Here is an 18,615-nt window from a genome sequence, read left to right as displayed (position 1 = left end):
CATATCCGATAAGCCCCTGGAGGGCGCCCTGGAGGCCGCAACTCCCCCACCGCGCACATACCGCCACGCCACGACGGTCCTCACGCACCTGCCACGCCCCCGCACCCGGTCCCCCTCTTACCGCATCCGACCGCAGTCGCCCCCACCGCTCTCGTAACACCCCAACTACCGATCTCGCTTTCAGCACTGCATCTCGAGTGAGATGGAGGTCGCGTTAGTGTGCTGGATGCCGCGTTAGATTATCACACTTTGGACCTGGGTTCGATTCCGGGATGGTAAATTTTCATACGACATCTGGCCCGGTATGGAGGGTGCATCCAGCACAGAAAACCGTCCGTTGGATGGGACGTTATACTCAGGCTCCCCTGGCGCGTGTTTTTGAGAGGGCGATGTCGAGTTTTTTCTCTTGTTTTCCCCTTTCTTCATGTTCCCGCTGTTTCCCTGCCTCTTTAAATTGTTCGATGAAATAGCGCAAGAGCAAATCGTACTGAATGAGAATGTAATGGAACTTAATGTTGCCTTTGAACGATAATCTATGTTGAATTCAATCCTATTTGCATATTTAGAACTAGATAGATAGTTTAGGTATAGATATATGAATAGGGTAGTTACCTTCATCAGAGAAAACGAAAGGCATTAATTGCGATTCGTTACCCGCCATTAGTGTATTCATAATATACAAATTATTTGGTTTAAATAATCCCAGTTTAGACGAAAGTAAATGGTCAATTTTAACCTCATTTGAAAAAGGCCAGATTGGCGCCCATGCGATGCCACTCCACGTGACGTCACAGGGACCTAGTTTCTATACGAGTAGATAGGAGTTATACATCGTCTGAGATTACCAATGCATGCATGAGGCACAGAGCCCAGGGAAACGTGTCTTAATAATCACCTATTAAAGTTGCCAATGGTCGGAAAGTTTCCTTCATTTGATAGGGTATTAATAATCCTTATTTAAGCCAAGCGCTACCTGCTAGCAGGGTACTCTGCCACCTGCTAGCAGCCTACGTCGTAACGGCGCACATATCCTCGCCCCAAGGTCACCTCACACGGCGGTTGCTGGAACCAGAATGACGTCACACGGGCTTTTCCCAGTATTCATACTTAGCCGTCGTGTTTTCGCGCGCTTGAAAATTTTCAATTTTCATTTAATCGCGAAAAATAGATATCGTCATTTAAAAATCTAAAAGCGTGAAATACGTACTCCAGGCGTAATAATTTTTCTATTTAGGCAATAAAAAATAATAGGAAACCACCCTATTATGCAATTCAACTGTAATTTTTGTCAGCTACGCCGTGAAAAAAGCAAAGGCTGAAATGGTGCAAAAACCTCCCTTAGTGCAAATAAACTTTGCTTTCTAAATCGGTTTCTTCCTCCAAATAGCAGAAAACAGCATTCAATGAAGGGAAATTTTTATTGCCTTATATTAAGTCTTCTTCTATTATTAAGTTCCCTACAACATACCTAAATATTTTCCCAGGGAAATGGTCTGATGCCAGTCGTAGTTTAGATTATCCTTGGACTTAAAAATAAAGTTATAGAAATCCGACGAAGATGTAGGATTTTGTGATTTTAATTGATATCTTAATTATCATTTTTATTATCAATGAGGAAAATATCAAGGCATAGGTCAAGGCGTTTGTAGCACTTAAATATAATGTAGTTGTTAGTATTTATATTTTTAAGGGCGAGGGGCAGCTTTGGGAATCTTTGTGTTGTTATACTTTATTTTTGTTGAGACAAATTAGATCAAGTAGTACGTGAACATGCGCCTCAAAATACGCTTTACCATCGAGGCAGTTTTCCCAACATCAACCCAAGTTCCTCACATATCACCGCTTATATGTTCATCTTTTAAGAATAAGGTTTATATTTCTATTATACCGCAAGGTTGCTTCTGATTGCGGGTACTCTGCGAACTCATGAGACGTGTGACGCTAGTAGGCCAAGATAAGCTCCTCATGGCCCATAAAGAAATCGTTTTGATAGTGGGAGCAATATTTTACCCTAGAAGCGCATCGACTGTTTAAGTGGTCAAAATGAGGCACCAATTGTAAAGAATCCGAGAAGCTACACCAGTCATATGTAAACGAAAGGCGTCACGGGATAAAACCTAATTGTCCCTTCTTGGCTAAATAAATAAATATGTTGATTGGCATATTTTATACTTTATTATGTATATATTTTTTTCAATATTTATTTATAAATTGAAAACTTTGTGATTTCCATACAGCTTTATTCGATAAAACTTTGGTGTCAGAACTCCTATGTAATTATCAGGTATACCCATCTCTCTATCTCAATTAAAATCTCATCTGCAGTGTAAGTCAGTCATGTGTAATCTATGATACCTTTGGAAACATAAAGTTACTTTTAGGCAGTCGTGTAATTGACTGAACCCATAGGAAAAACATAGAGGCCCAAGTCCGTTCTTTAAAAATTTGATTTCTTTTGCCACTTAAGTCGCTTATTAATTGGTACCCGAAAATGCCCGCAGGGCGGCGATGAGTGCAAAGCGATCCTTTTATTCCCAATATCAGCGAGTGTTTTAAATCTCGAGGAATAGCGTTGAAAAGTATTTAATTCTATAGATTTCATGATCTTAAATTCCGTTGATTACGTTAACAAACGTCATTCACGTTCATTACCACGTAAAATACGGGTTGATCTTCAGTCATCGTCACGATTGGCGACTTATTTTAATATATATTTTATTGCATGTTGGGTGATTTCACCATTGGTGTTTGACTGGAGAATCCTTTTACGTGGTTGTCCTTCTGGTAAACTCCTTTAAATAGGCAACTGTGCCTTTCACATGTGTAGTGTAAGAAGCCTACCGGTAAGGATGGACAAACCGACTTAGTCAAAATGGAAATCATTCAATTGCAATTCATCAAATTCAATTGTTCTTCCTGTTTCCCCAAAGTAGCTATCTCCTAGCTACATTGCGATTGAAACCAGGATCTCAGAACACAAGCGGTGCATTAGACTTGGATACCCAGAGAAATCTGCCGTAGCCGACCACTGCATTTAAAACAATCACATCATCAAGTTGAATGAAACAAAAATCGTCTGCAAGGCAAAGGGATATTGGGACCGTCTTACAAAAGAGGCCATCGGAATACGAATCGCAGATAATAAAATGAATAGGGACGCGGGTTTCAACCTCGGCAAATCGTGGAACCCCATGATAAAAAGAATGAGTAAGCTCAGGGGAGGAAAGAACCCTAAAAAACTGACCAATCACAGACGACTTGACCTCCCCAACGGTGTATATAAGCCCGACAATGACCAGGTCCATCATTCGCCCTGAAGACGATGGCAAAGAAGGCCATTGAAACGTTGGCAGCAAAGTTCATCCTTACCCGGCTGATTTCCCATGAAGATTTTATCAACAAGCACTGTGTAATAGAAGGGATTACACTACCAAATATTATGCTTGATTTATAAAGCAATGGGTGTAAGAAAGCCTCTCACCAAATTTTACCACTGAGCGCTGAATAATTTCGCCCCTAGAAGAGTTTGAAGTTTCAACTTGAATTCCGCGCCAAAAACGTATTTCTCGGGCGACGCCATGTTGATGACGTATGAACCTCATGATGTCTGCATTGCTTGCATAAGGAGTGCATTATCGTAGGCGTTATTTCGAGTATAAATAAATGGTAGATGAAACGGAGAATTTTTAATGAGTGGGAGGAAACCTTACGTGTACTGTTGTGTGCCTAATGTGAATCTACCTCTCGTTAAACACAAGGTAAGTATTTTTTTGCTGTTCCAAACGACCCAGACCGAGGAAGGCGGTGGTACGACGTTGCATGGAGACAGCATATTCCTTCAGAGATGGGCTGTTATAGAATTAGTGAGGGCCATTTTAATGCAAGTCTCTTCTGCTTCTCAATGGGATTTAGTTTCCATTACTCCTTTTGTTGTCTTTGGCTAAACATCGCAAAATTTCGTATTTGCTAAAATACGTACGCGCTCAACGGGAAATTTGACTTTGTAATTGCAAATACATCATTATGTTTCAATATATATATACGTCGTTGGATTTAATGGTTATTTCGTGTGAATTTACTAGATATTTTCCCCGGTTTTCACTCTTTGTTTCTTACTTGCGCATTAAAAGCCAACTACTGTAACGGAAAGGGTCTTCGACGCTAACCTGGTGATGTGCCAAATAGTACAAAGTAATACATCCTAATCACAAATTTGTACTCCAGGAAATACTACGATATCGTATTACTCACAGAAAGCAGAATTAAGCACATTTGAGTCACGGTGCCGCCAGATTTATAAATGGAAGCACAAATAATAAATAATAACTTTTCTTTCTTTTTTAACTTTTCTGATCTTACAACAAAACAGAGAAACCTAAGGCAAATGCGTACTGAATGAATACTAGCAAATATTTTGAACTATTATCAATCGAAAAAGAATAAGTGTCAAATTATACTATGCAATGTGCGACTACTCTCGCCAGACTTCAAACTGTAGGTACGTTAACGCCAACCTCAGGATTTTATCCGCCATCTTTTTTCTTAATTTTAAAAATTTGCATTAGCTTCAATTAAATCATATTAGCATTGACAGCGAAATTACGAATACAAAAAACCTGTAAATAAGAAATAAAACGAGAGAACAAGCTGAAAAAATTATGAAAGACAGTCCCGATCCTTCAACCTTCACAAGCACAGCTCAAATCGATGGCCACTTGGCCGCCTCGGTAACATAAAATTACTCAAAAAATAAGTATTATAAAAAGTAAAGATGAAAACCGGTTCAAGAATGCAGTAAATGCATACGAAATAATCATTACATCCTGCATAAATAGAAGCGGAATGATAAATTTGCAGTATAAAATAATTTATCCCTTTGAGTGCATATGTGTAATTTCACTCACAAGCGGAATGTTAGTGGAGTACAGCAGAAAACTACGAAAGGAGTATAGGATACTAAATTTCCTTTAGAAGCATAAGTGGTGCCACAAGCTTTGTCCTTAAACTTTTGAAAGAGACTGTACGTGTAACTCAGATGTAAATATAAGGGAACTAACGTATATTTTCACGTAAAAATCCCCATCTCTGAGTTCCTCTATCATTTTGATGGCAACTGTTTACCATTTTTTATAGTGTGAAACTGACTTGAAGAATTATCAGGAGCACAGTTGACCAAAGCGAGGTTTCTTTTTTAAAATGCTGTTCCAACGAAATTTTAATGCTAATCCTAAAAGAAACGAAGAGAACCCCGAACTTCCTCACTTCAGAGAGCAAGAAAACAGCTATAACTACAGCACATTTTTTAATTTATTTCATAATTTACATCCGGAAACTAAAAACCATTAATAAGTAAAGGATTTTACGATGGTATGTCAACAAATCAAAGCATCCACTATAATTGCCGTGATTACTGTCTCTCTGAAAACTGTTAACATTTCATCTTACGAAGTTTCATTTCAATGAAATGATTCGTTTTGGGAAAAAAGAATTGTTCAGAGCCTCGGTTGATAATGTCAGTACATTTCGAGAATCAGCCAGAACAAAATTAACGTTTTGTTTCACCATGACGATAAACTTTTGGCCACTATTTCCACGAACCCAATGTGTTTACGGCTTCTTCAAGAGTTACTCCCGCGGCATTCATGAGGTTCACACGTCGCACGGCGTCAGCCAATAGAAATACGTTTCGCGTCGTGGGCGTGGCCAAAGCTCCTGGCGGACTTTTAAAGCTACGTATATCGGTTAAAAATCGAATTTGAGCTCTGAAATTTGGCGTGTGTATTTTTTATTCATATCTTTTTGTTTTAAAATAACTAAATCCAATTTCTAATTTTGAGTGTTCCCTCCTATTAAACTTATTACACAATCTATCGCGTTGGATGAAAGCTTACTACAATGAATGTCTGGTATTGTCTCTTGTAATTTACATTATATTTCGGCACTTAGCACTATGCATTTCAACTGTCTGGCCATATTGTAATCTTCTTCTGTCTGGTAAGGCTAGGATTTCTTTTTTGTTTATTCACTTATCATTCAGTATTCCAGCACCAAATATTTGAGTCCGCGACCTCACCGCGGGAGTTAGTCCCAAAGAGGAACCTAATTCCAAAGAAAATTTTTTTCAATGGCTGTTTAAGTATATTAAGTGATTAAATATGAAATGTTTATTTTATTATTAAGTAAACCCTCACCTCTTGATTCGTCAAGTAAGAGGGGCGAGCGCGTAAGGTCTTGGTTGGAAGCCCGTTAAAATCCCGGTACTATTTCAGATAAAAATTATCACTATGTCACGTGGTGTAGGGAAAGGAACGGGCCCCCTCTCTCGGGCCCTGAGTGAATGACTTTAATACATCTCTGGGTTATTGGTAGTGATATCTGCCCTCACCTATTTAAACAAATAGTTGGGTGGAAGCTCTAAGTGTTTGTATCAGATCTTAAATATACGCGAAGATGAAGAAAGGATTGATCAATGTTGATGCCTTTAAAATGGCATTAAATTATGAGTGTTTGATTGGTTCTGAAAAAATTAAATTGAGGCAATGCCTGGGTTAATAATATATAACTCTCTGTATTTTTAATTCCCGCTCATTAATGAGGAATGCAGCCTATTTTATATAATCTTGGCTAAACACCAAACTGTCTAGAACGCATCCTAATTAATAGGAATAGAATAAAAATTACTAATCCCTTTTCTTAGTGTTTGATCCATTATGCACCGATCTTATAGCATCTCTTTCGACGGCTAAAAATATTTTCATGTGTACCGAGTGGGTGTTTGCCATTACATTGGAAGTTTATAATATTGTATTGAAAATGTCTGCGTGAGATAGGTGCTTGTTTTAATTTGCGTTAAATCTATGACTTCTGAGATCTCTTCATAATACGGACAGCAGACTTACGGTGAATTTGAAGTGTACATCACCTATCATATTGTTCAAAAAGGAAAATGATTTTAATATTTTTCTGCTTATGTCCACCCCTTTTCCCATTCCTTTTAAGTTCTTCACTCATAGTTTATTATACATTGTTGTGACTGTATTTTTTTACGCTGTGTGACCTGGTGCTATTGTAGGCGGTAATGGAACCAAGGGATATATGTCACTGTAAAATAATTATTTGGATTGCTCTTCATGCAACCAAACAAATTTTCTCGATAACAAGTCAAAAGTGCTACCAGCATTAGTGAGGAGAGATCCGGGACCAGCTTCCGGTGAATTTAACTTTTAAATCATTTAACTAACTTAAACTTTTTAATCGAAGATATAATCCCTTGTCTTCTATACCTTTTCAGCTATACCTAAGGCTGCGTATAAAGTGTAACTTCTATACCTTTTCAGCTATACCTAAGGCTGCGTATAAAGTGTAATTCATATATCTAACTTCTATTCCTCAATACTTTTCTTGGAAAATAGTACAAATAGAATAACGTTATTATAAGTTTTTTTTGAGAGGAAGTAATAAATGTTGTCCGAATAACTGCACGTAACAAATTGCTACGGTGCAAATATTAAACAAGGGTGAAATTTACTATAAAAGTCATTTGGCCTTTCCGAGATACGAACCCTGATCTCGTGGTTGCTGATCAGGAATACTACGAGTTAACACCACCAAGCCATATTATTCCAAGATGAATTCCGGTATAATTTCCGGAATTTCCTATATGATTTCCGGGACTTCGATGAGAGGGATCAGACTATTGAAATTCGCTTAGGAACAAGATGGTTTGGTAGTGCACTTGGTAGCAAACCTGACCTGCAATCTAGTGATAATAGTTTAAGTATCAGCTAAGCCAAATGATTTTTATGACCAACTAGGGGGTCACCTGGCGTTGCTCGACAAAGGTAGTACTCAACGAAGTGGAAAATTTCGAACTGGGAATTCATGTTCACATAGCAGGTGTTAAATTACGCTGAACAGCAGACAATCGGAAAAAATTATCACCGTATGACGCGTATGGGATTGGTTAATACCCCGCTCCACAACAGTGAGCTGTGTGTGTGTCCGTGCGTGTGTAGGCTAAATAAAAACCAGTGGTGTTCTGGTGCCGAAACGCCTTTCCGGGACTGATTAACAAAAGACCTAAAAGTCAAATAAAACTTTTATCAATTTTATTGCTTAAAAATTTCTTATATATACATTCTTAATCAAAACAAAAATTTTTAATAAAATGTAAATTTTATAATAGTCTTCTACCGATTAAGGTAGGTTTCCATGGAGTACTAAGGAAGTGATCTGGGAGCCTCCGTTTCCTTCCAGCACTCCCTTCTTCAAATCACTTTAAGGCCTACTCCCTTTCAATCTTTCTAAAAATCCTATTCTTTTCCTTCCCCTCCCTCGTTTCCCTAACAATCTACCCTTTAACACCATTTTCAACATCCCTCCCCCGCTAAGTAGTCCTCCCATCCATACCGTCTGTCTCCTCCGTATCTGATCTAAAAGCTGCCATTCCTCGCCAACCGTATCCAGCACTTCGTCGTTCCTTTTCCTCTCCGTCCAAGGTGAAAACCTTCTCCATTCTTCTTCACACCCACATCTCGAATGCCTCCAATCTTCTCTCGTCTTCTTTCCTCAGTGTCCACGTTTCCGCACCGTAGAGAGCTACACTTCAGCTCAAACTCTTCACTAACCTTTTCTCTAAACTCTTACATAACGATCCTCTCAGAAGCTCCTTCCTGTTCATGAACGCCTCCTTTGCTAGTGCAATGTAATTGCTACTGTATCCCTTTTCCCCTAATGCGCTGCCCAAATAGTTGAATTGCTCTACCTGCTTAGGTTTTCCCCCACCTTTTATTTTGAGTCTCACATTCCTCGCTTGCGATGCTTTACAAAATCGCATTAAAATGTAAATAACAACTTTTCATAAAAAAACACATAGTAAAATTTCACTTCTAAAAAAGTTAAAGAAAGTGCGTTCCGGCACTGCTAATTTTGCCATGACGTTCTCCTAAAAACGTCTTGTGAACTCATACCCCCGCAAAAGGTTTGCGCTGATAGGATTAATGGGCAAGTGTAGTGTCCTTTGAGTTATGTGTTCCCTTTGAGCGAGTGAAGAGGTGCACCTACCCGGCAGGATGTCCAACCACAGAATTTTAACGAGTAACGTAACAAATGGTAATAAGAAAACGACGCGAAGGACGCGTTGGACGCAACTGAAAGTAAGACCACGGTGTTTAAGAGCAGGAAATACACCTATTTACGAACTTTGGTTGGAATCGGTTCAGCCGTATGGAAACGCATAGCGGATATACAAACAGGCATCCTCTTTTATGTACATAGAAAATAAAATATCAATAACAAGGGCGGTCTGGCCAGGCCAGCTGGTCGGCAATCGCTAAGTGCTCCATGCTTAGGGGGCCCCTGCAACGTCTGCGTCTATTGCGAGGCTTATATGAAAGGTGTAATTAAAAAAGACCCTGATTACTTGAACCAGTTTTTTGGATTTGTAAATATCTACATTTTCATAAGTTGCTTAATCTATAACCTTCCTAGTGTAAAAAAATTCATAAAAAATAAAATAAAGGTATGATAAAAGAGAACCTGAGGCTTTTATGAAAGGGTTATTCGAAAAAGTAATTTTAGCGTGTTTTTTAGATATGAGCGCAGTTTTTAGGAGAAAATTCACTGAATGTTTGTTAAACAATGCCTAGTAAATAAAAGGTATTCACCGTGGCGTTCCACTTGGCCATTTCGATTTCAAATTCGGTCCACAATTATAAACTGTAGTCAGTTTCTGGTTTAAATCGTCAGCGGAAGATATGGATAATTTGTATAATAGAGCCATAAAAATTATCTATATTCCAAAACCATTTCCGGGCATAAAGTTTCCCAAAATTATTCGGGGCAACCCCGTAAGATAGACCCCATCATGCTCCTAGCCGAGTGCCCCCAATCACCACAGACCGTCCTTGATCAATAACATCAGAGCTTTACAAATTTTGTTTCTTTCTTCAAAGAGAGAAGAACCAACTCTGAAAAACGTCCATCGTGACGCCACGAGCCTTTTTTTACCAAGTTCATGGGCAAGAGAGGGAGGGATGCCACTATCTTTGTGTGCCAGCGACTGTTTTATATCTTTCGCAGATCCCCGACGAGAGACTCAACATGTTGATACTATCGTTCCAGTGTCTCGGAGGGGGCAGAGGGCCAGCCGGAAGCAGCAGCCAGCCTCACCCCCCCCGTGGTGCAGCATGAGGTTGGCGCGGCTGGGCTCGGTGTGGGACCTGCTCGTGGTGGCGTCCGCCCTCTCCCTGCTCTCACTCTTCCTCACCTGCCGCCTCGGCTTCCAGGCGGCGCAAGTACGACTCCCCGCGCCCCACGCCGCACCGCACCCGCTGCCCCTCGCTCGGCTCAAACGCCTCCTCGGAAAGGTGAGACGGCACACACCGTCCCTCAATGGAATGCATGCCTCGTTCAAGTGGACACGAAGCTCGCGGTTGGCCGCTTTTCTTTTGTCAAGTATCAAGTCCCGTTTACGTAAACCTAAATTAAATTTATTAATTGTACATGGTTTAACATAATTTAACTCCACTTAACTGAACTTAACTTTACTTAACATTAGGACGTAACATTCCCGATTGGCCGATCTTCTTAAGCCAAGGATTAAGTTCCGCTCTAGTAAACTTAACTTAACTAGACTCTATTAAAATTAAAAAGAAGAACTTGATGATGACGACTAACGTTGATCACCTGATGATGACGTCTAACGTTGAAATCATGGTAGTAAATTTGTGAATAAATATTCATGTGAAAGCACAAAGTTCCTTTTTTAATTTTAATGTCGTGCGAAACATGCGAAACATACGAAGCCAAGAAGATTTTTATTCGAGAATATCAAGGACCCAGGGCCGGATTAAAAGGGGGGCAAGTGACCTGGGCCACCAATCAAGCATATGCCTTCCACCAATCTACATCTACATAATACCCTGCGAGTATATCTGGGGTATTTGGCAGGGGGTGATCAGTCACCAGCATGAGACGTACAATTGGACTCCCACATCCACAAAACACGGTCCCAAAAATAGAGGTAAAGGAAATCTTACAAAATCGGAAAAATAGAAAAATATCATCATGCGCAAGGGGATTCGAAGTGAATCGGTTGTTTTTTGGTTAATATGTAGTCGCCAACATTGGCGTTAATAAATGGTTAACGCTGCTGATAAAAACAATTTATCCGTTACCATTGTTAATATAGCTCTGGAAATTTGTTTAAAATTGTGTAACTTGCATTTCTTGTTATGATGTTACGAATTGAAAACACCTCAAAACTGTGGCCCTCCCACCAAAGTAGGCCCCGCGGCATCCACATCCTAGTTTCGGTCCTGCAAGGACAACAACAATTGATGACATTATCCATCAATCGTGGAAGGATGAGTGGATGGGAAGATAGGCGCAGGAAGACCCGAAATGAGTTACATAGAATAAGTTATCTAGGATGTAAATAGAAGAGATACGCAAATAGTAAATAGTTAGATAATTGAAGAGCCGAGTGAAGAACTGCGTCAAACCAATCTTCGGGTCGCTGACTTAAGTTGATGGCACAGAACCAACCACGGATCTAGAGTGAAATTGATTTTAGAGGATATATTATTTATGATGCGTCCCTCGTCCTCAAAATTACACAATTATCCTGTCTGGTAAAGCTGGAAATATAACTGATTTGGTATTTTGATATACTCATTCGAACCATATCAAGAATTAGTTTCTTATCCACCTATATTTTTTTCGGAGGTGAAATGTACAAGGGCAGTTTTTTTCGAGATGTAGTGAGAGTTTTATTCTTGGTCTTTGATGACCTTTCTTGAAACATAATAAAAGATAAATTGTTATATGTTCCACAGAAGTTTTGCTTAGCCGATCGAGGTTTTGACATTAAACTATGTCATTTTCAAAGGTGAATATACAAAAATTTGCGAGCTTATTCATACCAGGGAGGGGGGGTTAAGACGGGGAGGAGGTGATGATGGTGGGAGGGGGAAAAGCCAACGAGGAAATGGATTCCTCAAGGTCAGGTTGGGCTAAATAAGCTCGCAAATTTGTATTTATTCACCTTTGAAAATGATATAGTGTAATTTAGTATGCAGCAGAAGAGAAGAATTCAAGACCAACATTAAAATAGGGAGGCAAAAACTGATAGAGGTGGATGAATTCTGTTATTTGGGAAGCAAGATAACTAGTGACGGGAGGAGCAAGAAAGAAATTATCAGCAGAATAGCCCAGGCGAAGAGAGCATTCCACCAAAAGAGAGACCTGCTTACAGCGGGAAACTTAGAAATGGAAGTAAAGAAACAATTTATAAGAACCTACATTTGGAGTATGCTCCTACACGGAAGTGAGGCATGGACGATGACCGCAGCGGAGAAAGCAAGGATAGAGGCCTTCGAAATGTGGTGCTACAGAAGAATGATGAAAATCAAATGGATCGACCGAGTTAGTAACGAGGAAGTCCTAAGAAGGGTAGGAGAGAAGAGAAGCCTCATGAAAACCTTTATAAGAAGACGGAACAACCTTATAGGCCACATCTTGAGACATGATGGCCTGATGAAGACAATCGTCGAAGGACAGTCATCAACTTACGGCTGGATGGCGATACTTGGTGGAACTTGGTGACAGGAAACATAATAAAACATACACCGTTGTATGTTCCACAGAAGTTTAACTTAACCGACCCAGGTTTAGACATTCATCATCATCACTGGTCAACAATCCTAGGATTAGTTTGACGCAGCTCTCCACTCAGTTCTCCTATCAGCTAATCTTTTCACACCTACGTATTTCTTCTCTTTCACATCTCTCTTTACTTGTTCCATATATTTTGTTCGAGGTCTTCCTTTGCCATTCTTGCCTTCCACTTGTCCTTCGACGATTGTCTTCATCAGGCCATCATGTCTCAAGATGTGGCATATAAGGTTGTTCCGTCTTCTTGTTAAGGTTTTCATGAGGCTTCTCTTCTCTCCCACTCCTCTTAGGACTTCCTCGTTACTAACTCGGTCGATCCATTTGATTTTCATCATTCTTCTGTAGCACCACATTTCGAAGGCCTCTATCCTTGCTTTTTCCGCTGCGGTCATTTTCCATGCCTCACTTCCGTATAGGAGTAGGTATACTCCAAATGTAGGTTCTTATAAATTGTTTCTTTACAAGTGAACCTCACAAAGTTTTATTCCTTTATTTCCAAGATGCATATAATTTACGAGTTATACATATGTTGTAAGTATTTCGTAAAAAGCCAATTTTCTCTATACGTGTTATAGAATACATTAGTTTTATCTATACGCTCGTGTGCGAAGAAAAATAACTTGATTCCTCGACAAGTATAATTTTTTGGACATATTTTATTCTAAGATACTCGAGATTTTCGGAGAATAATAAATAATTTCGATTTCTATCCTATTGATAGATTGACCGGCGCTGAGCCTCGTTACTGTTTCCGGTACTCTATCCAACCGGTACATAGATATAAGTTTATATTGTAGCTATGCAGGCCATAATGCCATTTGCGTAGCTGCGGTTTATAGAACGTATCACTCCCTCTCGGTCAATCTTATTTGGTCATTTTTGGTGTCTTTTTACTTGTTTAAATTTTATTTTATAATCTAGAAATTTGTTGGGTATTTGAGGTAGGACTTTGTCGACATTTGACTTTACATTTAATGTAAGCGTTTGAGAATATATTGAGGTAAAGTTTTCATATTTGTGGTGTACGCAAATATTGGTGAGGATTTTCTCAATATACCCTGAGCATTTCCAGTGGGTATTTTGAGTTTTAAACGTGCAATACATCAGAAAAATACACCAGTCAAGCGGAAGTGGTGCACACTGTAAAGTCGGAGGCAAACTTCGATAACTTTACGGCACTATAGTGGAAGCTACGAGTTGAAGACACGGTTTCTCACGCGCGTCTTCATTTTTCGGGGCAGGGGGGTTGTCGGGGGCGTGGCGTTGTTTTTGGGGTGGCGAAAAGGGGGATGGGTCCCCCGTATCCTGGGGATTGAAGGCCTCAAGGGCTGCGTGGGTTGGATTATATCCATTTCCTACCCCTCCACTAAGCAGTTTAGGGCAAAAAGTTGAAGCAATGAAACGAGCCTATTCAGCGGGGATTATGGTGCAGTGCAAGTGGACCTGAGTAATATGGCTCGGTTGTAATATGATAATGCATCACCTGATGATCCAAGGGTTGTGGGTTTGAATCCAGCGTATGATTTACGAGTAAATGACACTGTTTTAGTTTCCATTCATGTTTTCGACAAAACAACTTAAATAGCTCATAATGAAAATGAAACATTATTTACCAAATATAATAACTAATATCAGCCGTAATTTCATCACTGTGTGCCGTTTTGAAGATAGATTCACGCAAAATATCGCGTTTATAATGCATATATATAAACAATAAGTGGTTAAACGGACTACTAGTTATTCGGAAATATTCGACGTGGAAGAGAGTAAGGTCACTTTCAAAATCGACCGCCTTTACATTTCACCTGAGTTTAACCAAACCTTTCAAGTTATAGTGATTTGCAAAAATTTTCTCACGACCCATGCTTTAAAAGAAAAAAAATAAATACCGTTTACTATTAACAAAAATACTCCAGTATTTTATGCGTCATTTAATAAATGCCAGTTTTGGCTTCTGCTGCATGTGCTGAGTCAACGTATTGCAAGTAGGAGGTTACTCTGCCTATTACAATTGATTTTCTTTTACACTTGAATTTTTTACAGACTTGGTTATATCGACAGTTTTTAAAGAAAGTGTCATTGAAAATGGGAGGAGAAAAATTTATAAGTGTTAATATCATCATCATATTAGTAAAAAAATCCTAAGATTGGTTTGACGAAGATCTCCATTCCTCCCTCCTATCCGCTATCCTTGACATAATACGTATTTACATACTTATTCTTTTTTACATCTTTATAACCAATCCCATAAAACTATGTATGCAACTCATTCAGCGCCGTCCCTTGCCCTTCTTCCCTCTCACTTGTTCTTCTATGATTGTTTTCATCTAGCCATTATGCCTCATAATGCGGCCAACTAAGGTCAAGGTGTCAAAAATATGTGTAAAAATATGTTTATTAATAACAGGTTGGGAAATACTCATTATGAATATCTGTATCGGTTAAAAGTTGCGATTCATCCGTGTCTTCTAAACTTGTCTCATGAGAGCAGAAGTGTCTTACGCCCTTGATCGAAATACAGTGAACGTATGCAGAACGTGTTCTTTGGATGAACTATAAATATGTCAATATAATCTTGAATGCTAGACTCATCATTGCTTGTTACCAAAGCGGGTTCAGTTGCAGTGATTTATCCTCCATATTTGTTTGTCTCCAAATTCAGCCTGAAGTTTCACAAAATTTTAAACATTAGGGCTCAAGCGGCAGTGGTTAATATATTATCCAATTTTGAAAAAAAAATTTGGACCTTAGACCCTGATATATGTTGCAACTTTACAGCATATATGTATTTATACTACTTAATTCATTCACACGACGCCTTAAGCGCAAACATACGTATAACATACGTATACGTATAACATACGTATTGAAATACACATTCGCTAACAATAATTATTCATCGAATCGTTGAAGACAAGTTTAAAGGTTGTTTTCCTGAACAACGGCCACGATTTACCTTCGGTTCCTGTTGGATATGCCACTGTTTTAAAGGAAACCTTACACCAGATTTTTGAGGCAGCTCTTTATACCACCTCCTACAGTCTCCTTCCCCTCTTATGTAATTTTTATGTATGTCTCTTATCTCTTATGTAATATTAATCCTTTGCACAATGAAGGGGGGTAAGCAGTGTATTCATGCCTTAAAAACTTTTCTATTAGCTACTATTTCATATGCAATAAAAAACGAAGAAAAATGGTTATTTCAATGGTTTTTAAAAGTTTTTCATTCGATTTTCATCCCCTAAATATTTTCAACCTCAGTTAAGTTTGTGTCTTTCGTGAGTCTGATTGACTCAAAACGTCAGTTTTTTTTAATCAGAAGCAGATAACATAATTAAAGTTCCATGAAAAGCGCTAAGTTTAGATACGGAGGTTGGTTTCCCCAATAAAGGGGTTGCTCGTAAAAATGGAGGGTGATAGAAAAAAATGGAGGTCATTCTCGGATTCGAAGACCCAAAATTAGCCAGAAACACCCTAAATTGTAGCCGAACATTTTTTTAAAGCTCTTTTTTCAGAGCAGTGTAACCTATCACTTGTGAAGAATTGAGAGGATATTGTTATGAATACCAGCGGTAAGGAGGAAACGCATCACCTTTTACGAAGGTCTTGAGCATGCGTTAGTATCACCGCAAGACCCTATCGAGCGGCGCCTGGGAATATCACCTCCTGCCGTGCGGAGACAGCGCACCGCACTTTTTTTTTATTTCCGCAGTTACGACGAGATTGGAAACAGTGAACCGCCCACCGTAAACCGATGCGAAATGAGCGAAACAACGGGGCAGACAATTTCTTCCGTTGGGACGCGAGGATTATTCACCGCGGGGTGTCACCGGGGCGGGGGGGGGGGGGCGTGAGCGGGGCAATCTCTGCAGGGATCCCGGCGCCCCCGCTTCTAATTTCGCACGTCGGATTAAGCGGCGACGGGCCGACGGCTCCTCCCCCGCGGCGGGGCGGCTTCTCCCGGTAAAGGGACGGCCGGTGGCCGCTCGGTGACAGACGAACGGCCGTTGCGTCCTCATCTGCCGGCATATCCGCAATTCCCCTCAATTTCTTCCCCCAACTACGAGTTTCACGGTTTTAGTTTTGAATTTGAAATTCATCAGCAAGTATTGCTGCCTTGTGGATCAGAACGAATGGGTCGCTATGCAACAGTCATCATCCTCATAAGGTAAAATCACTGTATCTTGGTTAAATTAATTTATAATTAGTGATTGTATTATTAAATTCCTCTGCACACTTTGATTTGTTTGCAGTGGAATGAGATTGAATTCAGTATGATTTGAGGTTTATGCTGATAGATATAATTAAATATGGATGAAATTAATTTCGACTGGTAAATTATTAAACTCACTAATTATAATAATCGGAAATTATGTAACATGCTATTAATTTTTATCGCCATACCCAGTGGCGTAGCCAGGAATTTCTTTCGGGGGAAGGGGTGGGGTCCAACACCAGGGTGGAAATTTTTTTTTAAAAACGGTACTAAGTTGAGGGTTTTAAATTCATTTTAACACATTTCATAATCGAAACACATTCATTTGTGAAATAATTCTGTTGTAAATTTATGAATTTTCAATATTTTGTTTTCTGTTATGAAGGAAAGAAATTGTTTTTTATATTTGAGGGGGGTCCGGGCCCCCCGAGGCCCCCCCTCTTTACGCCACTGAACATACCCCCTTTTTTATATGTAATTTGTTCAATAAATGCATGATCATAAATCGTTCATCAGTTATATCGTGCACATAATTGATCAGCGCATTTTATTTTGTTTTATGGAGACTGATAAGGAATACCAGGGTAGTGATCCAATTCCTTTCTCTGGACCAAATCGCATTTCGAGGAATTTTATTTAGGGGTTTACGAAGGCTTCATGGAAGGCTGCAAAACCACTAACCTTGGATAATTAGTCAAGGGCTCTACCATTTGGCCGTAATGCTTCTTCTGCTAAGTTTAGCGCAAAACTCTTTGTGCCTTGTGCGAAAATTCCACAGAGAAAAAATCATTCGCCTTGACCGGGATTGGCGAATGATTTTTTCTCTGTGGAATTTTCGCACAATTGTGCATTGCGGGTGACTCCCGTAAAAGTTATCACCGTGGCTAGTCCCGGTATACTTAAATTCTTTGTGCCTTATTGAATCTGGTGGTAATTGTGAGGTTTAAAATTTAAATGAAAATGCCCCCTGCCCAATGCCCATACTCTACCTTTTGACAATGTGTGGTTAAGATCCTCTATATAATGCTTCTCTATTTTTGTTCGTCCTACGTTCGTCATCATTTTTCAGTTATTCTGGGATTGTTTCGACGCATGTTCATACATGTTTCGGTGTTCATAATTCTTTGACAATTTCGAAAGACGTGACAAAGTGTTATATCGGAAGCATCGAATCGAATAATATCATTGCTAAACTTGGTATTAAAATTCTTTGTGCATGAAAAAAAGTGCAAAGACAATTTATTTCATACTTCCTCGATTTTTTCAGTTGCAACAGCGAAGTCCTTAATTCTTTTATGAAATCGTTCGATTATAGTTGTTGATTTTACTAATTGCTTCCATCTAGTACCGATGTGCGGTGTGTACATTCCTCTCACCTCTCTTCCCAGCAAATGAATATTGGATGAGTATCGCTAAAATATTGGGCCTATGGTGTTGTTATTAACTTTTTTGATTGGGTGGCAAACTCGGTGAATATTTGTTTCCAGTACCTAGCTAGTGGCTCTAGAGTGTTGAGGAGTTTTATTAGCCAAGAAAAGGTTTTTAGAATATTTTCTGCATTAATTAAATAGCGATTTATTGTCAGATTAAATGATTCAATTGTTTATGACGTTATCTCTCTATATATTGTTGCGCGATGCTCGCTTAAGGTTTCTCTACCCATGTAAGTTACTTTTTTTGAGCAGTGAGGGTGGCGAAAGCCAATCAAATAAGTCACTCGAGTA

At 39.3% G+C, this 18,615-nt stretch overlaps 1 protein-coding gene across 1 annotated transcript in view; it reads left to right on the top strand.

Moving 5' to 3' along the window:
- Positions 1-10,149: 10,149 nt before the first annotated feature.
- The window catches only part of LOC124171186 (cadherin-like and PC-esterase domain-containing protein 1), a 280,152-nt gene continuing 271,686 nt past the window's right edge, over positions 10,150-18,615 (top strand). Inside the window, exon 1 of the mRNA XM_046550325.1 lies at positions 10,150-10,367. Coding sequence (XP_046406281.1) covers positions 10,188-10,367 — 180 coding nt within the window. The 5' untranslated portion in view covers positions 10,150-10,187. The remainder of the gene's footprint in view (positions 10,368-18,615) is intronic.

This window comes from Ischnura elegans, chromosome X, assembly GCF_921293095.1.
Source record: "Ischnura elegans chromosome X, ioIscEleg1.1, whole genome shotgun sequence".
NCBI classification, from domain to species: Eukaryota; Metazoa; Arthropoda; class Insecta; order Odonata; family Coenagrionidae; genus Ischnura; species Ischnura elegans.
Note: the sequence above shows the minus strand (reverse complement) of the source record. Positions and strands in the feature narration are given on the sequence as shown.